The sequence below is a fragment of the Gastrolobium bilobum genome, unplaced genomic scaffold (assembly GCF_033153095.1).
Source record: "Gastrolobium bilobum isolate Gb01-03AN ecotype WA unplaced genomic scaffold, APGP_CSIRO_Gbil_v1 utg17614, whole genome shotgun sequence".
Lineage (NCBI taxonomy): Eukaryota > Viridiplantae > Streptophyta > Magnoliopsida > Fabales > Fabaceae > Gastrolobium > Gastrolobium bilobum.
This window is the reverse complement of record NW_026899013.1, coordinates 1-21,962: the sequence shown is the minus strand read 5'-3', so window position 1 is coordinate 21,962 and position 21,962 is coordinate 1. Positions and strand designations below refer to the sequence as shown.

General features: G+C 39.2%; 1 protein-coding gene and 1 non-coding gene across 2 annotated transcripts; both read right to left on the bottom strand.

Moving 5' to 3' along the window:
* Positions 1 to 17,493: 17,493 nt before the first annotated feature.
* Positions 17,494 to 18,723, bottom strand: LOC133286219 (uncharacterized). The gene has a single exon (XM_061483612.1). The coding sequence runs from the start codon at positions 18,721 to 18,723 to the stop codon at positions 17,494 to 17,496; it is 1,230 nt and encodes a 409-aa protein (XP_061339596.1).
* Positions 18,724 to 21,742: 3,019 nt separating this feature from the next.
* Positions 21,743 to 21,847, bottom strand: LOC133286224 (small nucleolar RNA R71). The gene has a single exon (XR_009748100.1). It is a non-coding gene; the product is annotated as a small nucleolar RNA R71 (small nucleolar RNA).
* Positions 21,848 to 21,962: the final 115 nt, after the last annotated feature.

Sequence of the window (21,962 nt, the reverse complement as noted above, 5' to 3'; positions counted from 1 at the left end):
CTTTTTTTTCAGGTGATAGAGCCCACTGATTTGTCCCTATGACATGAGATAACTATCTCCTTTAACATGAGATTAATAAAACCTGTTATTAATTAAGCTAGATAATACTTAAAAAGTCACGTTCTTTTTGTTTGTTACGCAACATAAAATATTTACGAATTTAATATGCAGGGTTGCAATAAAAAATGTATACTAAATTGTGTATCATTATGTCCTTAAGTAATATAACACAATTATTACAAAAGTCATAATATTTTAATGACGAGACAATATATATTATTGATTGATAGTACAAAATTTTTTTACTCTTAACATGGATCCAATTAAAATCATTATTTATTCCATATAGTGAAATCAGAACGAGAATTGAAATTACTGCTTTACAATTTTGTAGCTTTAGATGAAATGCTTACCTAAGCCATTATATTTATAGTATATGAAATCCACACGAACTACAATTAAAATAAAGTTTACATGTAGCAGCAATGTCTTTCATGAGACGAACTGGATCTGCAGTGGGAAAACTAACTGCACGCGGTACAATTAATCCTTAATCTCCAATTTCTACGTTGCGTGTGTGTTTTCAAACCAACTTTTTAAACGACTATGACAATGGCAATCCTCCTCGAAAAAAGGTATAATACCCTCTAATACATGTAGACATAAATAGATACTGGTTTTTATTATATACAGATAGTATTAGCATATATTTTATATTTTATATTTTTCTTTCTGTTGTAACTGTTTCTAGAATGTTCTGATGTGTAATGTGATGTGTAATTCTGTTTTGTTTTGAGCTGATGGTGCTAATATGCATGCACCATTCTATTACGCACGACGAGCTATTAGCTCAGTGATAGAGCGTGCTCCTGATAATTGCGTCGTTGTGCCTGGACTGTGAGAGCTCTCAGCTTACATCATGATTATGCTGCATAAACCAAGTGAATAGTGAGTCATTTGTATTCCTGGAAACAAAAAAAAAAAAAAATTGATTTAAAAAATCACTTCGAAAGTGATTTAGAATCGATTCAAAATATGTCCGAAATTAGTTTATATACCCGAATCGGTTCTGAACTAGTTCAGAATTAGTCATAAATCATAAATCAGTTTTGAATCATAAACCAATTCTGAATCGATTCAGGAAAAATAAAATCAATTAGGACAAAATAAAATAATTTGGTTCCTTAAACCGATCCGGTTTAAACCTTCTATAAAATAACCGATTCCGGTGGAACCATGCCCACCCTGCACATGATTACCAACACCTAACAGATCTTGATAATAGACCTCAATTACACCGCACACAAGATAGTGCTTCTTCACTAGTTGATTTCATGAATCACCTTTATATTGATTCAATCATAAACTACATTGCATAACACCCACACATGCTGCATGTGGAGATCCATCATTAAGTTTCTAAGCAAAAACGAGACTCAACCATCACACCTTTACCCATGCAAGGTCCAAGTTTCATCCTCTATATAAATAGCTATTGTGCCACCAAACAATTCACAACTACAACTGAGCCTATATCTTGATCTACATAATTGTGATGGAAACATAATTGTGGAGTTAAAGGACCTGAAACTGAGCTCAAAGTTAATGTAAGGATGTTATTGTGAAATTTGGTGTAGTTTCGATTATCTAGCTACAACTTCAGCTAAACACAATAATTCAGATGTTCTTTGACTTGATGAAAAGCTAAGAAGATGATCCACAATTGTTATGAAGACAAAGACCTAACTCTAGTTTTAAAGGATATTAAACCAAACTTCGAGTAATTACTACAACTGTGTTGTCAGAGAATCTGATTCAGTTTTAGATTTTTAGGAATAACTAGAGTTACAGAGAGAGGCGGACCGGTGTTGTTGTCTGTGTCTGCACATGCAGACACAAAAATTTGAGAATGTTTTTTTTTTAAATGGGTGGGTGATTTAAGTCAAGTAAAAAAAATATATATATATATAATAGAAAGATTGAAAAGAAAAAAGTAAAAATAGGCCCAAGCACAACCCAACCAACCCATATAATTAAAAGCTTAAAACTTAAACCCTACCCCATTGCTTTGTCTCTTCTTCTTTTTTTTAAACATAAACCTTATTAGCTCCAAACCTTAATGGACATCAATGATTCCTGAAATTCAATCTTCATCAAGTGAAGGAGAATTGTATGGGATTTTTCACATTTTTTTGTTAAGCAAAAGTGATCAACTTTGGATCAAATAGACATCGATAGAGGTTGATTTTTGATCAATTAACCCCTAAAATTAATACATTTAAAATTTTCTTTAAAAAAAATCTTCAGGGGCTCTGCCCCCGAACCCCCACCTTAAGTGTTCACATATAATTTTTTTTCTGGGTCCGTCACTGGTTACAAACATTAAATTTGGTCATTCTTTAATTTTTTTGGGAAAGCTAGGTGTTGGATTTGGGCTCTTTTACTAAAGCCTGATTGGGCTATTAGTATGAGAAGAGCCCAAGAAACCTATAAACCCAATGAGCTTAGAGCTAGGGTTTTTTGGAACCCATATAAATACTACCACTTAAGTCATCAGCTCCTAGGTCATCTGTGAGAAAGACGCAAGCTCAAATCTGATTAGCGCCCACACACTTCCCCTTCCTCCTCGAGAGATAGTTTGAAAGGTTTGCCAGAACACCTGTTCGTGCTGTGACGTAGCAGTTCGTGAGTTCGGACTGTCACGCAAAGGAACAAGAAGTGTGGAGCATCTCAGAGATCTGCGCCATCAAAGAGGTAAATGATAAAATCAAGATGATCCTTTACATCCATACCACAATGGTCTTAACGTTTCCGCATGATGTTATTGCTCCTACAATTGGTATCAAAGCCGGATTGTGTTTTTGGATGGGGATCTAGTTTTATTTTACGTTTATCATGTAATTTGTTTTGTTATTCAAATATTTGCATGAGTATCATTATAATTCTTTTTATTAAAAAATCTATTCTTTATATGGTTTTGGCTTTAATCCATGGTAGAAATTTCCTTGTATTTTCTTGGGTTGTAACAAGGAAGCTAATCCCATATGATTAGGTTTCCTCCTTGAATTTTATTTCAATTTTGTATTTTTTTCAATTTGTATTCCAAAATCGTAATAAAAGAAGATCAAGAAGATGAACAAAGATGCGCGTTCGTCACTGTTTTGACATGTTCGTGACCTTTCGATGGCCGATTTCAGCAACCAACCACATCATAAGAAAGAGGACAGAAGGACAAGTACAACAGTGGTCGGAACACCGCGAACGGAGGCCGGACGCGCCCTCACGCACCACCTAAAGTGGCTGCGCGTGGGCCTCACTCGCCATTACAAAACCGGCGCGTGACAGCTTCGATTGCGGTGGTTCCGGTGGCGACGGCTTCGTCTCCTCAAGGTGGTCCTTCCCCGGGAGTTTCGTGCTGAGATGAGTTCGGGTGACGGCGCAGTGGACGTGACCGCTAGGGTTCCTGAAAGTTGACTTAGGGTTTCTCGCAAAAAAATTGGTATTTTGGGCCTTTGGGCCCATGGTTACCATAATGTGGCTTGAAACAGAACCTATGGATTATAAGGAAAGGTAATCAATCGCAAAGTTTCCTATTTGATTACTCTGTAATTTTATTTTTTTTAGGAGACCATGGATTAAGGTTTTTATTATAATTAATTGCCTTATTCGTTTGAATAGATGAATTATATGATTGATAACATGCTTTATTGTGATAACATGCTATATAGAATAGGTGGTGTCCATATCGTTGCATAACTTGTATAATTACATGAGCATAGTAGCTATTATGTCTTCAGCGACTAGTATGATATTTATTATGAGATTATTTTGATTTCAAATTATCCTCATAAATGATTATTATTATGATTGTTGAAATCTAGATTAATAATTAAATCAATTATTTGGATGATTTAAATCTAGAAAAATAATTTTGAAATATGTACATAACGAATTTAATAAATTAATGATCGTTATGGAAATTATTTTGATTTCAAATTATCCTCATAAATGATAATTATTATGATTGTTGTAATCTAGATTAATAATTAAATCAGCTATTTGGATGATTTAAATTTAGAAAAATAATTAAGAAAATTTCCTAAGAGAATAGTTTATTTAGCGAGTAATTTGTGGGTCTTCTAAAATAGTCATGTGTTAAACACACGCTGCATACCACAATCATGTATCATGATTGTGTGAAGAACACGTTGCCTATCATGACCGGATTTTAGGACCTTAATGATTTAAAAATTCAGATTAGCTAAGTGATGCACATTCATCGGCGCTCTTGCTTACATAGTTTTTGAAATCAAACAAAAGTTACTTTCATTTAAACAATTCTTGGAAATTGGAAAATTTGCTTATGTTGAATGGAAGGAGATTTAAATTAAGAAATTAATTTATCCTTCAAGCGCATTAGAGGACCATTAATAAAATAATCATTCGAAGTCTCATCGGATAAGCATGATTGGATTTTATTAGATTGGACCTAAATAATTATGGGAGGAGATTTAAATTAAGAACTTAATTTAACCTTCAGGCGCATTGTGGCCGGGGCTTATCTATTGGGCTTTAATAATTTCAAAATTTTAATAAAGTATTGTATGGCCCAATGTCGACAATACTAAGTTATTAAAGATAATTTTGAAATTAAATAATAAATTTAACAGAGCTTATAAAAATTATCAAATAAAAATATTGAATGGGTGAAGGTTTTAAATTAAGTATTTAATTTTAAAATCTGTGGGCTCCATTTGTGGGTCCATTATAAAATGGTGATGTGAAGTCCCGTCGGATAAGTATGATCAGATTTTATTTGATTGGACCTTAATAAATTCAAAATTTTAGTTAGATATTGTACAGCCCGTCTTCGGCAATATTTAGAAACTAAAGACAATTTTGAAACTAAACAATGGTTAATTACATTCAAATTTGGTAAAGTTATTAACCCTCTCGTCGAGGCTATGATAATGGCACCGAAGGCCCAAATAACAATTTTAGTTTTTACAAGTGATTTGCCCGTCGTAAGCCTTGTAAAGATAAACTAGAGTAGTTATGAGAATCTACTTGTACTTCGTTTGTTTATTGCATTATTTGTTTGTAATTGTGTGCTTTATATGTTTTTTCAGAAAATGACTTCCTTCAATCCTTTAGCTATGATTTTGAGTCAAAAACCTCTAGATGGTACAAACTTCGAAGAATGGAAAAGGAACCTTGATGTTATTCTTAAACATGAAAAGCTGAAATTTGTCCTTATCGTACCAAAGCCATGACAACCTGTAGAGAGTGCATCTAAGGAAACTAAGATGCATTTCTCATATTGGGAGAGGGCAGATATGGTAGTTCGCTGCTATATTATTGTCAGTCTTTCCAAATACTTGCATAAGCAAATGTACATGATTAAGAGTATAGTAGAAATGTTTCAGACTCTTAATGACATGTTGGCTGCGTCTAGCAGCTCTGCTAGACAGAATGCAGTCAATGCAGGTTTTGCTAAGAGTCTTGTTAAATCCAAAGGGAAACCCAAGGGTGGTAACAAGAACAAAATGACTTGGTTATCAGTTATCAAACCAGTTGCAATGAAGAAGCCAAAAGGCAAGTGCTTCAAGTGCGGACTGAAGGGACACTTGATGAAAGATTTCCCAGAGGTGATGAAAAGAAAAAGGTAAGGGTAATTTAAAAGGCTTAATTAGTGGATGAATCTATGATTCAAGAACCACTAACTATGTTTGTTGCTATTTGTAGTGGTTCAAGCATAGAGAGCCTATTACCATTGGACAAAGATAATTTAAGCTTGAAGATGGGGAGCTTGTGTCTGCATTAGCTGTAGAACAAGTTATTTTATCTTTTAATAATACATGACTTGGGTTTTCGAACTGTTTATTTATTCCGGATTTGAAGAGGAATTTTATTTCTGTTAGTTGTTTTGTGGAAACTTGGTTTTACAGTATAATTTAATTCCTCAATTTCAATAAGAAGTTCATCTTCTTTTATTCCGGTATACTAAATTGTCTTTATTACTTGAGTTATATATCCCCCTAAATTTATTACGTTGAATGGAAAGGATGATGAACAAGAACATTAACCAAAGAAATAAAAGTTTCAAATGAAACATAGCTTTGGCCTCTGTGATTGAGTCACATTACCTCAAGTAGAAAACATGTTTTAGTTAAAAGAGAGACTAAAAGTTCCATAGTCTTTGAACTAAAAGCTACATGTAAATCCTATCCTATTTGGAAGGTAAAAGGGCTAAGCAATCTTACAAGGTCAAAGGGATTTGCGCATATATTCAACTAGAATCGGTACATACTAATGTATGTGGACCAATTAGTGTTCAAGCCAGAAGAGGTGGTAAGTACTTCATTATATGAATGGTTACTCTGGATTTGGACAGATGAACCTAGTGCGCCATAAGTCTAAAGCTTTTGGAAATTTCCAAGAGGTTTAAGTCTGAGGCAGAATAACATGTAGGTGTTCAAATCAAAACACTTTTGTCTAACTAAAGTGTTGGCTACCTGTCTGGTAAGTTCAGGTCTTACTTGATTTAAGTGGGGATAGTTTTATAACTGTCAACTCTAGAAACGCGTTAGTTAGATAAAGTTGCAGTATGCAGAAATCAAATATTTCTAGACTTGGTGAAGTCCGTGTTCAGTTATTCATCCTTACCAATAACGTTCTAGGGAGATGCCTAAGAGAAGGAGATGTACCTTCTTAACTTGGTTCCGTCAAAGTTTGTTGTAAAGACACCTAAAGAACTATGTAAAGGGTGCAGGCCCAGATCAAACCATATTTGAATTTAGGGTGCTATGGCACACGTCCTACAACAGCATTCAAATAAGATGGAATCTTGTATGGAAGGGTGCATATCTTTTGGTTACCCTAAGAGAACCAGGGATAAGATCTTTTTTAGTCCTAAGGACAAGATGATCTAAGTGGGTGGTATCATCACTCACGTGATTTTCTTAAAGGAGGACTAGATGAGAAATTATAAGCTAGCTTGTGGGGTAAAGACACCAAGAGGGGTAAAACCCACAAGGTGCATGTGGACATAAAAGGATAAGAGAGGATGGACAGGAAGGTGAAAACCTTCAAAGCTAGCTTGGAGGCAATTTTTATCAGACGCCATGCTTGAGTCTATTCAGATTCTCTTAGTTGCTATAAGTCTCAATTATGAGATTTTATTTTGGGAGTTGGATGTCAGGATATCTACATACAACAACCAAAAGGGTTTATAGCAAATGGGAAGAAACACACGGTATACAAGTTGTGAAAGTCTATTTCATGGACTTAAGCAAGCATCCAGGTCTTAGAACATCTGTTTTGATTATGTTATCAAAATTTTGATTTTGAGAGAACCTTGATGAATGATGTGTATTTGTATGTAAAGGATCCACCGGAAGACAATAGCTTTTCTAGTATTTTATGTAGATGATATGCTCCTTATTGGAAACAACGTGGAGGTAATATCAAGCATAAAGAGTTGGCTAAGTTAGTGTTTAGTATGGAAGTACTGGGGAAGCCAATTATATTCTCGGTATAAAACTCTTATGAGACCGAAAGAATAAGTTATTGGCATCACCTCAGGTTACTTACATTGACAAAACTCTTGCCAAAATTCAACATGAGAATTCTAAGAGAAGAATTATAAATTCTCAGATGTGGAATTCATCTTCCTAAGGAGTAACCAAAGACTCCTAAGAAGGAAGAATGCATGAGCAGGATATCTTATGCTTTGGCAAAGGTAGTCTCATGTATATCATGTTGGGCGTTAAACCAGACATCTGTCACGCAGTGAGAGTAGTGAGACGGTACCATTCTGAACCTAGAGGAATACTAGATTATTGTTAAGCATGTACTCAAGTATCTTTGGAGAACGAGAGATTATATGCTGGTATATTCTAGTGGGAGTCTTGAAAAGCTGAGTTTTCACAAATTCAGTTATTTCAAGTGGACATTGACATAAGAAAATCAACTTCGAGCTATGAGTTTTACTCAACTAGGATAGCAATAGAGGTGGATCTTGTAGACCCAATTATTAAGATTTTGCCTGAACTTGTGTTCAAGAGACATGTTACTTCTTTGGGTCTTAGGAGGATCTCAGACTTGCATTAAGTGAGTGAGAGTTATTGGTTTCATTGTGCTCTTGGAGTAAGACAATCAAAACAATGAATCATTTTTTTGAATTTCATAAATAAGGTTTTATTTTTTTATTTTGCGTTCTATTTACAAACATCAAGGTCCAGATCAAATTGTGGAGTATATGATCATATGGATACGTTCATGGAGGACATGATCATAGGTTCTCACAATTGATGAATAGATTCACAGCTGTTAACTAAAGTTGGGCACTTTATTTAGGCTGCAATATTTTATGAGATGATTTTGTCCGAATCATTGTAAAATATTGGTGTGAATTAATATTCACATTGAAAGGATCATGGAGAGATTTGATTAAGGTTGTTTTTCTGTCATAAGGTATCAAATCTCCAGTTAACTATAGTTATGTAATTGCTCTTAATCCTGAGTTTATTATAAATAGGTAATCAAATAGTTTTCATTCTTTGATTTACCAACGGGTGAGGTTTGATCTATTGACGGCCAATAACTCGATATTTTGGGAGTGAGATTATTAGATTATCGGTATTTATCAGATAAACAACATGGAATTTGTAGGATATGTCCCCTTGACATGTTTCGATACTTGGATATTAAAGACACTGGCCAGTGCATGTAATCCATTAGAGAAACTATCATAGTCAAGGGAATAAATAATTGATTGAGTTACAGAAAACTTGTCAATCAATTATAAACATTCTACAAAGGGGTGATGCATATTCATGTTATAAGTGTTGTTAATCTTGGAGTTCAAGTTCGGGCTTTTAGTGGAGTAGCACCGAATTAGATAATTATTCGTTGATTATCAGGAGCCTTGGTTAATAACAGATGGCAGATCCCCAAGCTAACTTGAGACAATGGATGGGGTGTTTTTTCAGATAGATGATGACTTGTGGGTTACATGGTCTTGGGTTTTTCAACTTGAGTTTATATCCAAAAGAGCAAGTGGGAGATAGTTGGGTTTGTGCTCTTTTACTAAAGCCCAATTGGGCTATTAGTATGAGAAGAAGCCCAATGAGCTTAGAGCTAGGGTTTCTTAGAATCCATATAAATACTACCACTTAAGTCATCACTCATCAGCCTCCTAGGTCATTTGTGAGAAAGAGGCAAGCTCAGATCTGATTAGTGCCTACACACTTCCCTTTCTTCCTTGAGAGATAGTTTGGAAGGTTTTCCAGAACACTTGTTCGTGCTGTGACGCAGCAGTCTGTGAGTTCAGAGTGTCACGCAAAGGAACAAGGAGTGTGGAGCATCTCAGAGATTTGCGCCATCAAAGAGGTTAATGATAAAACCATGATGATCCTATACATCCATACCACAATGGTCTTAACGCTTTCGATTGATGCTATTGCTCCTACACTAGGATGCATGCTTACAACTTTGATAAAGAAGTTGAAGTCTGTTCCTGATATTAAAATTGTTAGTACATAGGTGTCCTAGAGACAATATGAGAGTCAGATGGACCCATGTACTTCTTTATTTGTTATGAATATATTTTATGAATAAAAACATTATTTATCTTGTTTCATATTGCATGTCTCAAATATTGAATATGAGTAACTGGATAAAGCCCTTGGAATGGAACATGTGTCACATTGAGGATTTGTGATAGGGATCACGATCATGAGGGCTCAATGACACTACACGTCCATTACCATAAATATGTTCCTAGTCTAGAGATACCGATAATGGGCATTGGTGATCTTGGGTAAGACTAGCACGACTCAGCTACTTGCATGGAGATGCAAGGTAGAGTCCTCGTGAGCTACAGACATGGAGATGTCTTAGCTGACTCGTGGGCGGACTTATTAGAGAATAGCTCGCACTGAACTAACTCACAAAGAGACACTACAAGGAAATCTCACAGATTGTATCAATAGGTAATGTCTCTTATTATTTGGGTGTGTCTTTCCTTAGACCGGACGTTGTCGTATAAACCTGTGCTCTGGAAGGCTTGCTTTGATTGTGTATCTTGTCTGCCTGAAACATGGAGACTCGTAGGTATACTTTTGGGCATGCCCTCAAGACTCAGGGCTAGTGTGACAAGCTAAAGGAATTCGTCAATTTCTATGAGAGATTAGGTTATCCGTAGACCGATGAAACCGAGATGACATTTACAGGACTCAGGAATCTATGCATAGTAAATAAGTCATGAGATGGCCCGTTCTTTAGAGTCTGTAAATGAAGATTCTCTGTTTCGGTAAAAGCTAACCCTAGATAGCAAGGGTTGATATGTTTTTCTTGACCTAGGTCAATGGGATGGATAATCGAGACGAAAGGGAAATTCACACGGTAACCAAATAGATATAACAGGTTGATCATTCGATGAAGCATTGCTAGTGCTCTGTGTTGTCATTAGATGAATTGGGCCTAATGGGCCCAAGCCTATTTATGTCAGTGACTATGTTGGGCCTGATGGTTCGCACACAAACACCTTAAGTTGTCTTGAATTCTAGCATATGTGGTTTGAGCCCAATAAGGCACAATGGGCCTAAGTTGGAAAAGCTCACATATTGGGCCAAGAGAGAGTAGGTGACATCATAGGTCTAGTTGGACTTGATCCATGATGTAACCTAATTAATTTAAATGTTAAATTAATAAAATTAATTTGAATTCTAATTTCGAATTTGAAATTTGAATAAATAAAATTAATTTTAATTTTAATTTTGAATTTCGAATTTAAAATTTAAAATTTGAATTTAAATATAGTCATTAAATTAGATTTATTGAAGATGGAGAAAATAAAGGAAACCAATCAATTAGATGGATTGGAAACAAATCAATTGGATTGATTGACCAAAATTAAGAGAACAATTAATCAAATTAATTGGCTGAAATTAGGGAAACAAACCAATTGGATTGATTGACCAAAATTAAGGAAATCAATTAATTAAATTAATTGGCTGAAATTTGGGAAACCAATCAATTGGATTGATTGGATAAAATTAAGAAAATTACCCAATAAGATTGGAATTTGATGAGGACGCTGTTTTGACCTAGTCTTAGGTTAATGAGGCGCCACATCTATATAAAGTCTCTCTTCTTCCTTAGTTTTGTATCTCTTCTTCTTCTCTAATTTTCTCCATTGAAACCTTAGCCAAGACACACATCAATGTGGTGGCTATCTCTCTCTTGGAATAACCAAAGGAACCACCCAATCTATATTTTTCTCTTGAGTCTAGCAACCTCCATTGAAGGATATTGGGCATTCGAAGAAGTGTTCTTCTCTTATAAGACAACAAGGTGGTGTGGATTTATATCAGAGCACTTGTGTTCTTCAAGTCTGAAGAATTGATCAAGAACGCATTTGATCAGGAATAATTATCCGAATAAAGGTATCAACTTTAAACCCTAACATGTCTATTGCATGATTCATGGGTTGAACATGATTGAGAGTGGGCAAATGTTGCTTCTTCCGCACAAAAATTTAAACGTTTTCCCTCTTTTATGTTCATGACCTACAAAAGGCTACTTTCAAAAATAGCTTAAATACTATCATAGGATTTGGTCAAGCTCATTATTTTGGCCATATCGTGAGGTATGAACCATGAAACTTGATATTGTTTAGTGTTTTAGAAAGCTTGGAAAAAGAGCTACAACTTTGATGAAGAAATTAAAAGATGATTGTTGGGTAGTAAAATCCGAAGATTAGGATCGTTCTCTAGGAACAGTTGTTTTAGTTCTTTTTAATTTATATTCTTATTTCTTGAACTGTAATTGACCAATCTTTTAAACTGCGAAGTAAATGAATCAAAGTTTTTATCAGATTTGTATTCAACAAAAATAACAGAAATATCTAATCAACAAATGCAGCAATTATAAGGTATTGGAATTCTTGAATCATGGATTTTCCAAAGAAATTCGCATTCCTGCATTTTACCACTGCTAAGGCACTTTAATCACAGAATTTGACTTACTATGACTATTTTAGCTGAAACTTTCCAGTTCCAGATTTGTTCCTTAGAGGGGTCTTTTCCCAAAGTCTTCTAAATTTTCAAGAATTATATCAAATACCTCATTGGGTTATCCCTAACCTCAAGGGTTCAATTAGCAAAAGAACATAACCTGATTTTCCAATCACAATTATGCTAAAAATATTCCAAGATCCATTCCCATGGTTTTCTTGAACTTTAAATCGAATTCCTACTAATCAAATGAGACTAAAAGAAACATTACAGTATTCAGCAAAATAAACAATCACCCAATCATCTTGAATCCCAGAAAAAGAATTTAGAAACCCATACTAACAAACGAAATTTGCTAAATCTGAACTGAAAATAACATGCATTACAAAAAATATTAAGAAAATAGAACTCAAAGTGAAAGTTACAGACCAGTGCTTCAAGAATCGAAATTCCTAAACTAGAGCTAGGAAGAAGTAGAGAAATCAGATTGCATGAAGATCATTGCTCTCTCCTTTGAATATGCGCTGTCAATGCTCTTCAATGTCAAGAACTTGGAACAATTACATGTAGCTTAACCAAAAGATTTTCAAGAATGTTCAAAAAGAAAAATACCACTACTGAGAAAAACTCAAACTAAAAATCTGAAAACTCCTAAGTCTAATTCCTTTACTTAACTGAAAATAACCACAGATCCAAAGATTCATTGTTGTCTATCCATGCCTGTCCTCCTCCAATGGTCCAACTCTTTTTTTCTTTACTTCTGTTCTGCCTGAGGCAGATATGTCCGACCGAAGGTCGGGTGTTTGATGTTGGATCTAGGGCTTTCTCTCCAGATACCTATGAACTAGGTATCTTGGGGACAGCTGATCACTACACACTATACGATGGCTTTAGCCAGAAGGGGTGTGTGTGTATGCACTGTCGTGTCTTAATGAAATAGGGTTAGAGAGATCTGCTATACCTGTGGTCCTTAGTCCCTATTTATAGAGATTACCTCTGGGCTGATTTGGGTTGGGCTTCTCGCTATCGTGGGCCTTCCTATGGTCCATAACAGTTGCCCCCCAGCCCGGTAGACTGAGTCTTCAGGTTGTCGGGATGCCCAAGTCGAGCTGATTGTTATGCTTTTACTCGGACATCGGTCACATGGCTGCTTTATTACTTCGGCCTCCTTACTTGGCCTCGAGAGGGGAAGCTTTCCCTGGTTTCATCCGGGTTTACTTGCCAGGTTTATATCGTGGCCTCTTTGGACTAGGAACTCGGTTATTTACTTCAGCTGTGCCAAAAATGATTGCACTTAGCTGCCATCTAACGATTGCTTTGAAGTGAGAAACAGTTTCCCTTCCTTCTAATGATTACCTTTCCACGTGCTTCCCTCCAACAGGCACAACGTGTGGCATCGTGCATTTTTTGCCGCCGTGGCATTTAATGCTCCTGTCGAAACGTCCCTCAACTGTCTTGTCCACCGTGCAATTATCGCAATGCCTCTGCCCTTTGGCTTCCGCCGGTTTAACTTTTCGATTTCACGTTTGCTCATATTACCACCCTCAATCCTCATTTCATACCATTTGTCTCGAATCGTTTGGCAGTATCCAGAGCATTTTTCTTTCGCCATTCACCAGAGCATTCTCCCTCAACGTTTTCTAGCTCTCGCGCTCGTCCATCGCCAGCTTCTTCGACACCCTTCCCCGCAAGTATTTTCTTTCACCTTGGCTTTCCCTTCTGGCATACTCTTCATTAACTTTCGATTTCGCCTACGGCTACTGGATTTGCAATGCCTTTCCTTATTTCAGACTTATTTACCTGCTTGTTCCTATGCATGTGCTTATCTGTATGTGTGATGCATTATATTGCTCTTGCATGATTACATCTTTTGTTCTAGTCTTGCACTGTCTATACAAGCTTATCTGTTGTTTGTTCATTTCCTACACACCCTGCTTTGACTAGTTTCTGATATGGGTGAGAGAAATTATACCATTCAAGGAAGACCCTATAGCCCCCGCATCTTCGGTCGTGGTGATGAAATTGATGTCGAAGAGGAAGGACGAGTTGTGGAGGAAGAGGAAAGGTTCATTCAGAGCCTACCGCCTGGTTCGAGGTACTGGTTGTATGGCAGACCTCGAACTGAGGAGGAAACGCTGGCTGCTTTGATAGGCGGCTATCGAGATGGTGGCCATAGGGGAGCCTCTTTATCTTTCTCTTCAGTCCGTGGTCGTAGGGGGGTCTTCGAGGTAGGAGCGTTTTTTCTAGTCCTTCAACCCGGGGTCGAAATGTTGGTCCCCGTAACTTAGGCAACCCATCCAGGGAAGCTCCCTCTCTTTCTTTAGGTTCTACCTCGGTTCACTCTATTACACCCATTCCTTTTCCGAATCAGAGAGTAAGAGTCTCATCTCGTCCTAGTACTACCAACCCTGAGCCCTGCTTCAATTGCGTATACCTTAGTGCTCAGTTTATGGAGAGCGGTAATGACTTCATGGCCAATGTAGTTTTGGGTAGTTGTCCACACACTCCGGGTTCAGCAACCTCTGCTCCTGTTTTTGCATCTGACGATTCTAGTTCCTCTGACAGTAGTGTGTTTAATTCGTGTACGTATCCCCTTTGCTACGTGCTATTCTTGCTTTTTAATCCTCCATTTTACTATTTTAGGTATTTATGGAGTCCCATTCTACAGAATCGAATGCGAATATCGCTTCTTCTAGCCAAGGTCCAGATGCCGGGGTGAGTACGGCCGAGAAGGGCTCTGCTCCAGTGACTGATAACCTTCGTACCCAATATCCATGGGTTACGGAGGAGGTGCTGAGCTTTGCATCCGAAATGTCAACCGAAGAGGTGTCCGGGCTTCCCATTGGCAACCCGGTTGATTTCAACACCTTCGTTCCTGCCGATGACGAACCTGTTTGCTCAGGCCAGAGCCCTGAAGAGCCACATTCCTTTTTCTTCTACCGGGATCTGGTGACGAAGATTGGGATTCGGTTTCCTTTTTCCCCATTCCAGATACATCTCCTAAACCACCTGCTACTCGCACCCACCCAGATCCATCCCAACAGCTGGGCTTATGTTGTTGCCTTTGAACAGCTCTGCGACTCATTGTCCTTTCCATGTACTGTTCCTTTGTTTTTGCATTTTTTTACTATTTATACCTCATGTACCGGCTCCGAACTTCCTGAACTTAAAGGGTGGAGCAGCATTCGAGGCCGAGTTAGCAAACCTTCACGAAAGCTGTTCTCTGTGTACAATGATTCCTTTAAAGGCTTCAAAGCCTACTTTTTTAAAGTGGTGGCCGAGGTGGGAAAAAGTCCATGGTTCATTGGTGATGATGGGGAACCGAAGTTTCTCCTGTATTGGACTCAAGATCATCACCAACACAGGCCAGCTGACTTCAAACTGAGATTATCAACAGAGGATAAAGCTAATGCCGAGACCCTGCTGGCCCATGTGGGTTCCAAGGGCCATCTGAGCGCAGCTTCTCTAGTAGCCATATCACATTCTACCCCAGAGCCCACCCCAGAGTCCACCAGTATGCTTTGTGCTATTTAAATCTTTGCTGCTCGTGCTATTTTCATGTTACTGTTATAACTTGTTTTTGTTTGCAGATTCTGACATGAATTTTGACGAAGAAGATGAAGGGCCTGGTCCGGAATATATTTTTGCGATAACAGGGCAAACTTCTGCTCCGTCTCCCCCCCAGCTAAAAGGCCAAAGACTGTCAGCCCGGCTGCGGCCGCTTTCACCTTGGGTGTGAATTCTGGGGTCCCCATCCTGGATCTTTCCGACGACGAGGAGAGTATGGAGGGTGATAAAATTCCAGACCCTCCAGTCTCGGCTAGTGGGGGCGGAACGCACACCGTCATTACTCTTCCTCGGGGCACCTCTGCTCCCGCCGCTCTCCCAGCCGGACTGAGGAGGGGAGAGTTATGGGACTCAGGGGTAACAGCCGAGTTAAAGGGTGTCGTGCGTCCTCCTCCCGCATTCTCCGGTTCTGGGATCATTTCAAGAGCTGAGATGGAAGAGCTCTAGAAGGCCGAGTTGTACACCTTCAAGGCTGCTTCCATGGTAAAACCATATTGCTTGCTGCTGGAAAAGCATTCCGAGACTATCGCCAATCTAGACGAGCTCCGAGTGAGGCATGGTAAAGCTGTTCTTGTCGTTGAAGAACTAACAAACAATTCTGCTGAATTAAAGGCTTCTTTGGAGAACTCCCAGTTAGACCTAAAGTCTATTGCTGACGCTGTTTGTGTTACCCCTGGTATGGATAACATTGTGAAGCAATTCAAAGACCAATCCGAAGCGCTGGCGGAGAGCGGTGTGAAGGTTGCTGAGCTGACTACGGAGATTAATAAGCTGAAGCTGGACCTCCAAAACTTGCAACAAACTTATGATTTTAACCAGTCTTCTCTACAGAAAGCCGCTGTCAGTGCCTTCAAAAATAAGGTCAACCAGGTAAGGTATTTTAATCCGGAATTTCCTCTGAGACTCGACCAGCTTGACTGCTTTGGCTACATTCGTGGCGGGGTTTATTTCCCACCTCCATCCATTCCAAGCCTGCCAGAAAGCAGTACTGTGCATGGTGAGATGACGCCAAGGATTGAGGAAACTGGAGTCAATGCCGCTATGGAGGCAGCTGGTGTCGAGTTTGAGGCTGAAGTGAGGGGGATCATACAAAATGACGTCGCGGAATGAAGAGCCGGAATGCCGATTTAACTTTGTAATTTTCCTGTTCTTTTTTTTATTATCTTTTTTTTTTATTTTTCGACTATTTTGAGAACCCCGCGTGTCCAAAAGCATGCTTAACTGTTATGGCAAATTTGACTCCATATCTTTGTTAATATGGCGATTGATGTACATCGATATCTGTTGTTTAACCGACCTTCTTTTTGTAAGGATGTTAGGGAAATAAGGGCGTCCCCTTAAACTCGCTCCTTAACTTAGTAGGCCGGGCTAGAACTCCAACTTTGCCCGTAGGCAAGAGGGTTCAAATACCTCAGATTATTGGCCGGGTTAGAACTCCAACCTTGCTCGTAGGAAAGAGGGTTCAAATACCTCGACGTTATTGGCCGGGCTAGAACTTCAATCTTGCCCGTAGGCAAGAGCGTTTAAATACCTCGACGTTGTTGGCCGGGCTAGAACTCCAATCTTGCCCTTAGGCAAGAGGGTTCAAATACCTCGACGTTTTTGGCCGGGCTAGAACTCCAATCTTGCCCGTAGGCAACAGGGTTCAGATACCTCGACGTTTTTGGCCAGGCTAGAACTCCAATCTTTCCTGTAGGCAAGAGGGTTCAAATACCTCGACGTTATTAGCAGGGCTGGAACTCCAATCTTGCCCGTAGGCAAGAGGGTTCAAATACCTCGACGTTATTCTTGGAAATGAACATTTGGAAACTACTTTTGAATACCTCATATTGTTGCATTTATTGAACTCGAAATCGAAAGACTATTTCGGATAGGACATATTTCGCCCTGTCCGAGTTTAGACACTTTAGCAGGGGGAATAGATTCCTTTCCTATACAATTGCCCTTCAACCATTGTGTATAATGCAGCATCCTTGACCAGCTTCCGAGCTTCTTCCTTTGGGGTAGGGAGCGTCCCATTTTCTATGTAACCGATGATGGCACTACGCCAATCTTTGCCCACAGTTATCTGCATGAGACATGTAGGTTCTGTGATGTTCTGCTCAACAACCGTTCTACGGTTTCCGTAACCCTTAGTGCTTACTAGTTTTGACAGTATGTTAGCCCTGCTATTTTCATTCCTTGGGATATGACTGACCTCTACCTGTTCGAATTCTGCCATTAGCTGTCTCGCGGAATCCATGTACTTTGCTAGCAATGGTCCCTTAGCTTGATAGCTGCCTACAATCTGGGAGGTGACCAGTTGCAAATCGCTATAAATTTGCAATTTTCTTGCTCCGAGCTCCTTGGCCTGCTGAAGCCCGGCTATGAATACTTCATATTCTGCCTGATTGTTTGATGTTTCGAAGCTCATCTGCATGGAGTATTCAATCGAGACTTCTTCCGGGTTCTCAATAATCACCCCGGCTCCACTTCCTTTGGAGTTTGAGGACCCATCCACATAAATTTTCCATGTGTTTGGGTTTGTTGAGCTCTCCTTTTGGATTGAAGTGAGCTCTCTGACAAAATCCGCCAACGCTTGAGATTTGATCGCTTTTAGGCTCTCAAAAGATATGTCAAATTCTGATAGTTCCACAGCCCAAGCCATCATTCTTCCTACTATATCGGGCTTATGTAAGATCTGCTGAATTGGTAAGTCTGACCTGACTACAACCCGGCGTCCTTGAAAATATGCTCTCAGCCTCCTAGCCGAGATTAATAAGGCGAAAGCTACCTTTTCTAGCTTCTGATAACGGAGCTCTACTCTCTGCAAGAGCCAACTTACAAAGTAAATTTGTTGATGTCCCTCCTCATCTTCTTGGACCAAGACCGAGCTAACAACAATGTCTCCCACATAAAGATACATTATCAACGGCTCTCCTTCTCTTGGACTGGATAAGACTGGCGGTGATGCCAGCTGCTTTTTAATTTCTTGGAATGCTGCCTCACATTCTGAAGTCCAGCCATATTGTACCTCTTTTCGTAATAACTTGAAGAAAGGTAGTGTCGTTTCTGCAGATCGAGATAAAAATCTAGTGAGGGAGGCTAGCCTTCCCATCAACTGTTGGATCTCCTTCTTGCTTCCCGGGGCCTTCATTTCCAGCACGGCTCTACACTTGTCCGGGTTAGCTTCTATACCTCAGTGCGTCAGCATGAATACTAGGAATTTCCCTGCAAGGACTCCGAAAGCACATTTAGACGGGTTTAACCGAATTTTGTGCTGCCGCAGTTTATTAAAGGTCTGCTCCAGGCCTTCAACATGAATTGCAGAATTGACCGATTTGACTATCATGTCGTCTATATACACCTCCACATTCTTGCCAAGTTGATCTGCGAATACCTGATTCATCATTCTTTGATAAGTGGCCCCCGAGTTCTTCAAACCGAAGGGCATCATACTGTAACAATAATTTGCCTTCTCCGCTATGAAAGCAGTCTTCTCCTGATCTTCGGGGTGTAAGGGGATTTGATTATATCCCGAATATGCATCCATGAAGGATAGCATCTGGAACCCGGATGAGTTATCCACAAGCTGGTCTATATTGGGCATGGGGTATGCATCTTTGGGACATACTTTATTCAGGTCAGTGTAGTCTGTACACACCCTCCATTTCCCATTCGGCTTTTTTACCATGACCACATTCGATAGCCAGGTTGTGTATTGTATTTCTCTGATGAATCTGGCTTCCAGCAACTCCCTTACGTGATCTTCTAGTACCTGCCGGCGTTTCGCGCTGAGTTTCCTTTTCTTCTGCGCTACTGGCTTAGACCTCGGATATACTGCGAGCTTGTGACAACAAAAATGAGGGTCCATGATAGTCCTCAAGAGTTGAGGCCCATTAAGTGTAAATTGTTCCACAAAACCTATGTTTGGGTTATAAATCACTCCCTTCAACCTTCTTCTTTTCATATAGAGCAACTGTTTTGAATAGTGGACCAGAGCAATGTCGAAAGTGGAAATTAAGGTAGACCTGGAGCAAATTTAACATTATCTTTTTCACATATTACTATTGGGTTAGTTTGCTTTGTTCAGGACACCTAAGGCCCATCAAAAGGAACCACAAAATGAAGAGAGAAGAAGGAGTGTTGCGCAGAAAAAGAAGCCTGCTATAGTACAACAGCAGTCAAAGGAAGCAATGGGGAGCCGCCACGTCAGCTACAGCAGAGAAGGTGGAGGTGCTGCCTCTGCTACAGTACGAAAGCAAAGAAGCTGAGCAATGGGGAGCCGCCACGTCAGCTACAGCAGAAGGAGTGGAGGTGCCTCCCTGAATCCGATACTCCCACTCACAAAGGGAGCCAAAAGCAAGGGGGACCACTTCCATTTAAGGCCAAGCTGGCAAGAAGCAAAGCATGACCCTTGATGAAAGGAACAATGAAGATCAAATGAAGAACCCTATAAAAGGAACAAGCAGTCCTCATAAAAAGGGCGCCCATCCTAGGACTGGTGATATATTTTTTTGTTTTCATTTTTGTAAAAATGCTCACTAGGAGCTAACTTCCTCTAAGTAGGTGAGGGTTCCATAGAAGTAATCCCTTTTATCTTATGATAACTTTGTAAGGAACACATATTTTATGAATGAATTTTGAGTTGCTCTTTGGTTTAATTTATTGATTTTGTGAAACCCTTTGGGCTGGCAACCTCATCCCGGGACCACTCGGTTGATGAAGCACTGACAAGGGCGTGTGGAGCATTCTCAAAATCCTGGGGTAGTTTAGCCTGAAGAAAGGAGGGAGAAACACCTGGAATGGGGAGCACTGCCATGTGAATCCATGCTCTTTTGAGAAGGCAACATGGTTTCCTTGCATATAACTCCAAGTACTATGGAGTAACGTGGAGAGTAAGGCCTTACCCTCTGCTTACCTATAGCAAAACAAGGGAAGGAGCAAAATCCACTTGTAAAATATGCTACCAAGCAGGGTTAACCAAAGGGATGAAAACATGGAACCCGTAACACCTACTTGACTTTTTTTGAAATTAATCTTAACTCAAACTTCTGTCACAATCTTCCCTTCACGATAACTGAACTTTGTTTTACCAGCTGATGCTCTTACTTTCATTTCGTTGACTGCTCTTGAAGTTACTTAAATTGATGCATTTTTATTCGATGACTGTGCTAAGTCATTCACTGCTCTCATCTGGTTCAGAATGGTTAACATTGTTTAACTAGTTGCCCAGAGATTGCTCTTTGTGAAGCTTAGCTGAGAATAGTACTTTCTTTTATTGCTTCATTTTACAAATTAAGTTTCTTTTAGCGCTTCTTACTTCACAACTGCTCCCTGAGGACGATAAATCTGGGGCTACAATACCCTATATTGCTTGACACGTACGCTTGCGTATAGTTGAAGAGGGTTGCTCTAAGTCAGAGTAGATTGCTCCTGTTGGCAATCCTGATTATTACTCTGCACTCTTGCTCTCTGAAAAGATATTCCCGAGCAGCTCTCGGTTCGACCAAGCAATTGGCGCCGTTGCCGGGGATCATTTGGCAAGAAAGGGCGTTTTTAAGAAAGCACTTTTGTTGTTTAACTGCAGTCTTTTTGTTTTGATAGACTTCCTCCATTTGTATGAGCACAGAACCTACAGAACTTGGACTGGAAATAGCACTTTTTGATCCAGAACCCGAGAGAACCTTCAGAAATAGAAGAAGAGTTCAAAGGTTGAGAAACATTACAATGGAGGAGGTTTTAAACAATGATAACAATGGAAATCATAATCATGGGCCTGAACAAGGACCGCATGAAGAAAGAGGGCCATCATTGAATGATATGGCTGCTCCCTTCAGAAATGGTCCAGAACGAGGTTATGTTCCCCCTCCTCTGAATATCCCGAACTTTGAAATAAAACCTGCAATGTTCCAAATGATTATGAACGCTGGTCAGTTCCATGGACTACCCATGGAAGACCCTCACAGTCATTTGGACAATTTCACTGAGATAGTTGATAATTTCAAAGTTCATGGTATTTCGGAAGAAAACATGCGGATGCTGCTTTTTCCATTTTCCTTGGCTGGAAAAGCCAAAGAATGGAGGAGAACATTGCCCCCAAACTCCATCACCAGTTGGGAACAATTGGCGGAACAGTTTATTACCCGATTTTTCTCCCAAGCAAAACAAGCCCAAGTGAGGGCTGATATAGCTTCCTTTCAAATGTATGATGGAGAAAGTCTGTATGAAGCGTGGGAACGCTTTAAAGAGTTGATACGAATTTGCCCGAATCATGGAGTTTCTGATTGGGGCATCATTCACACGTTTTATCATGGCTTAACCCCACCATTGAAAGCAACTGTTGACGCAGCTACAGGGGGAGATCTTTTGGATTTTACTTATCTAGAAACCTAC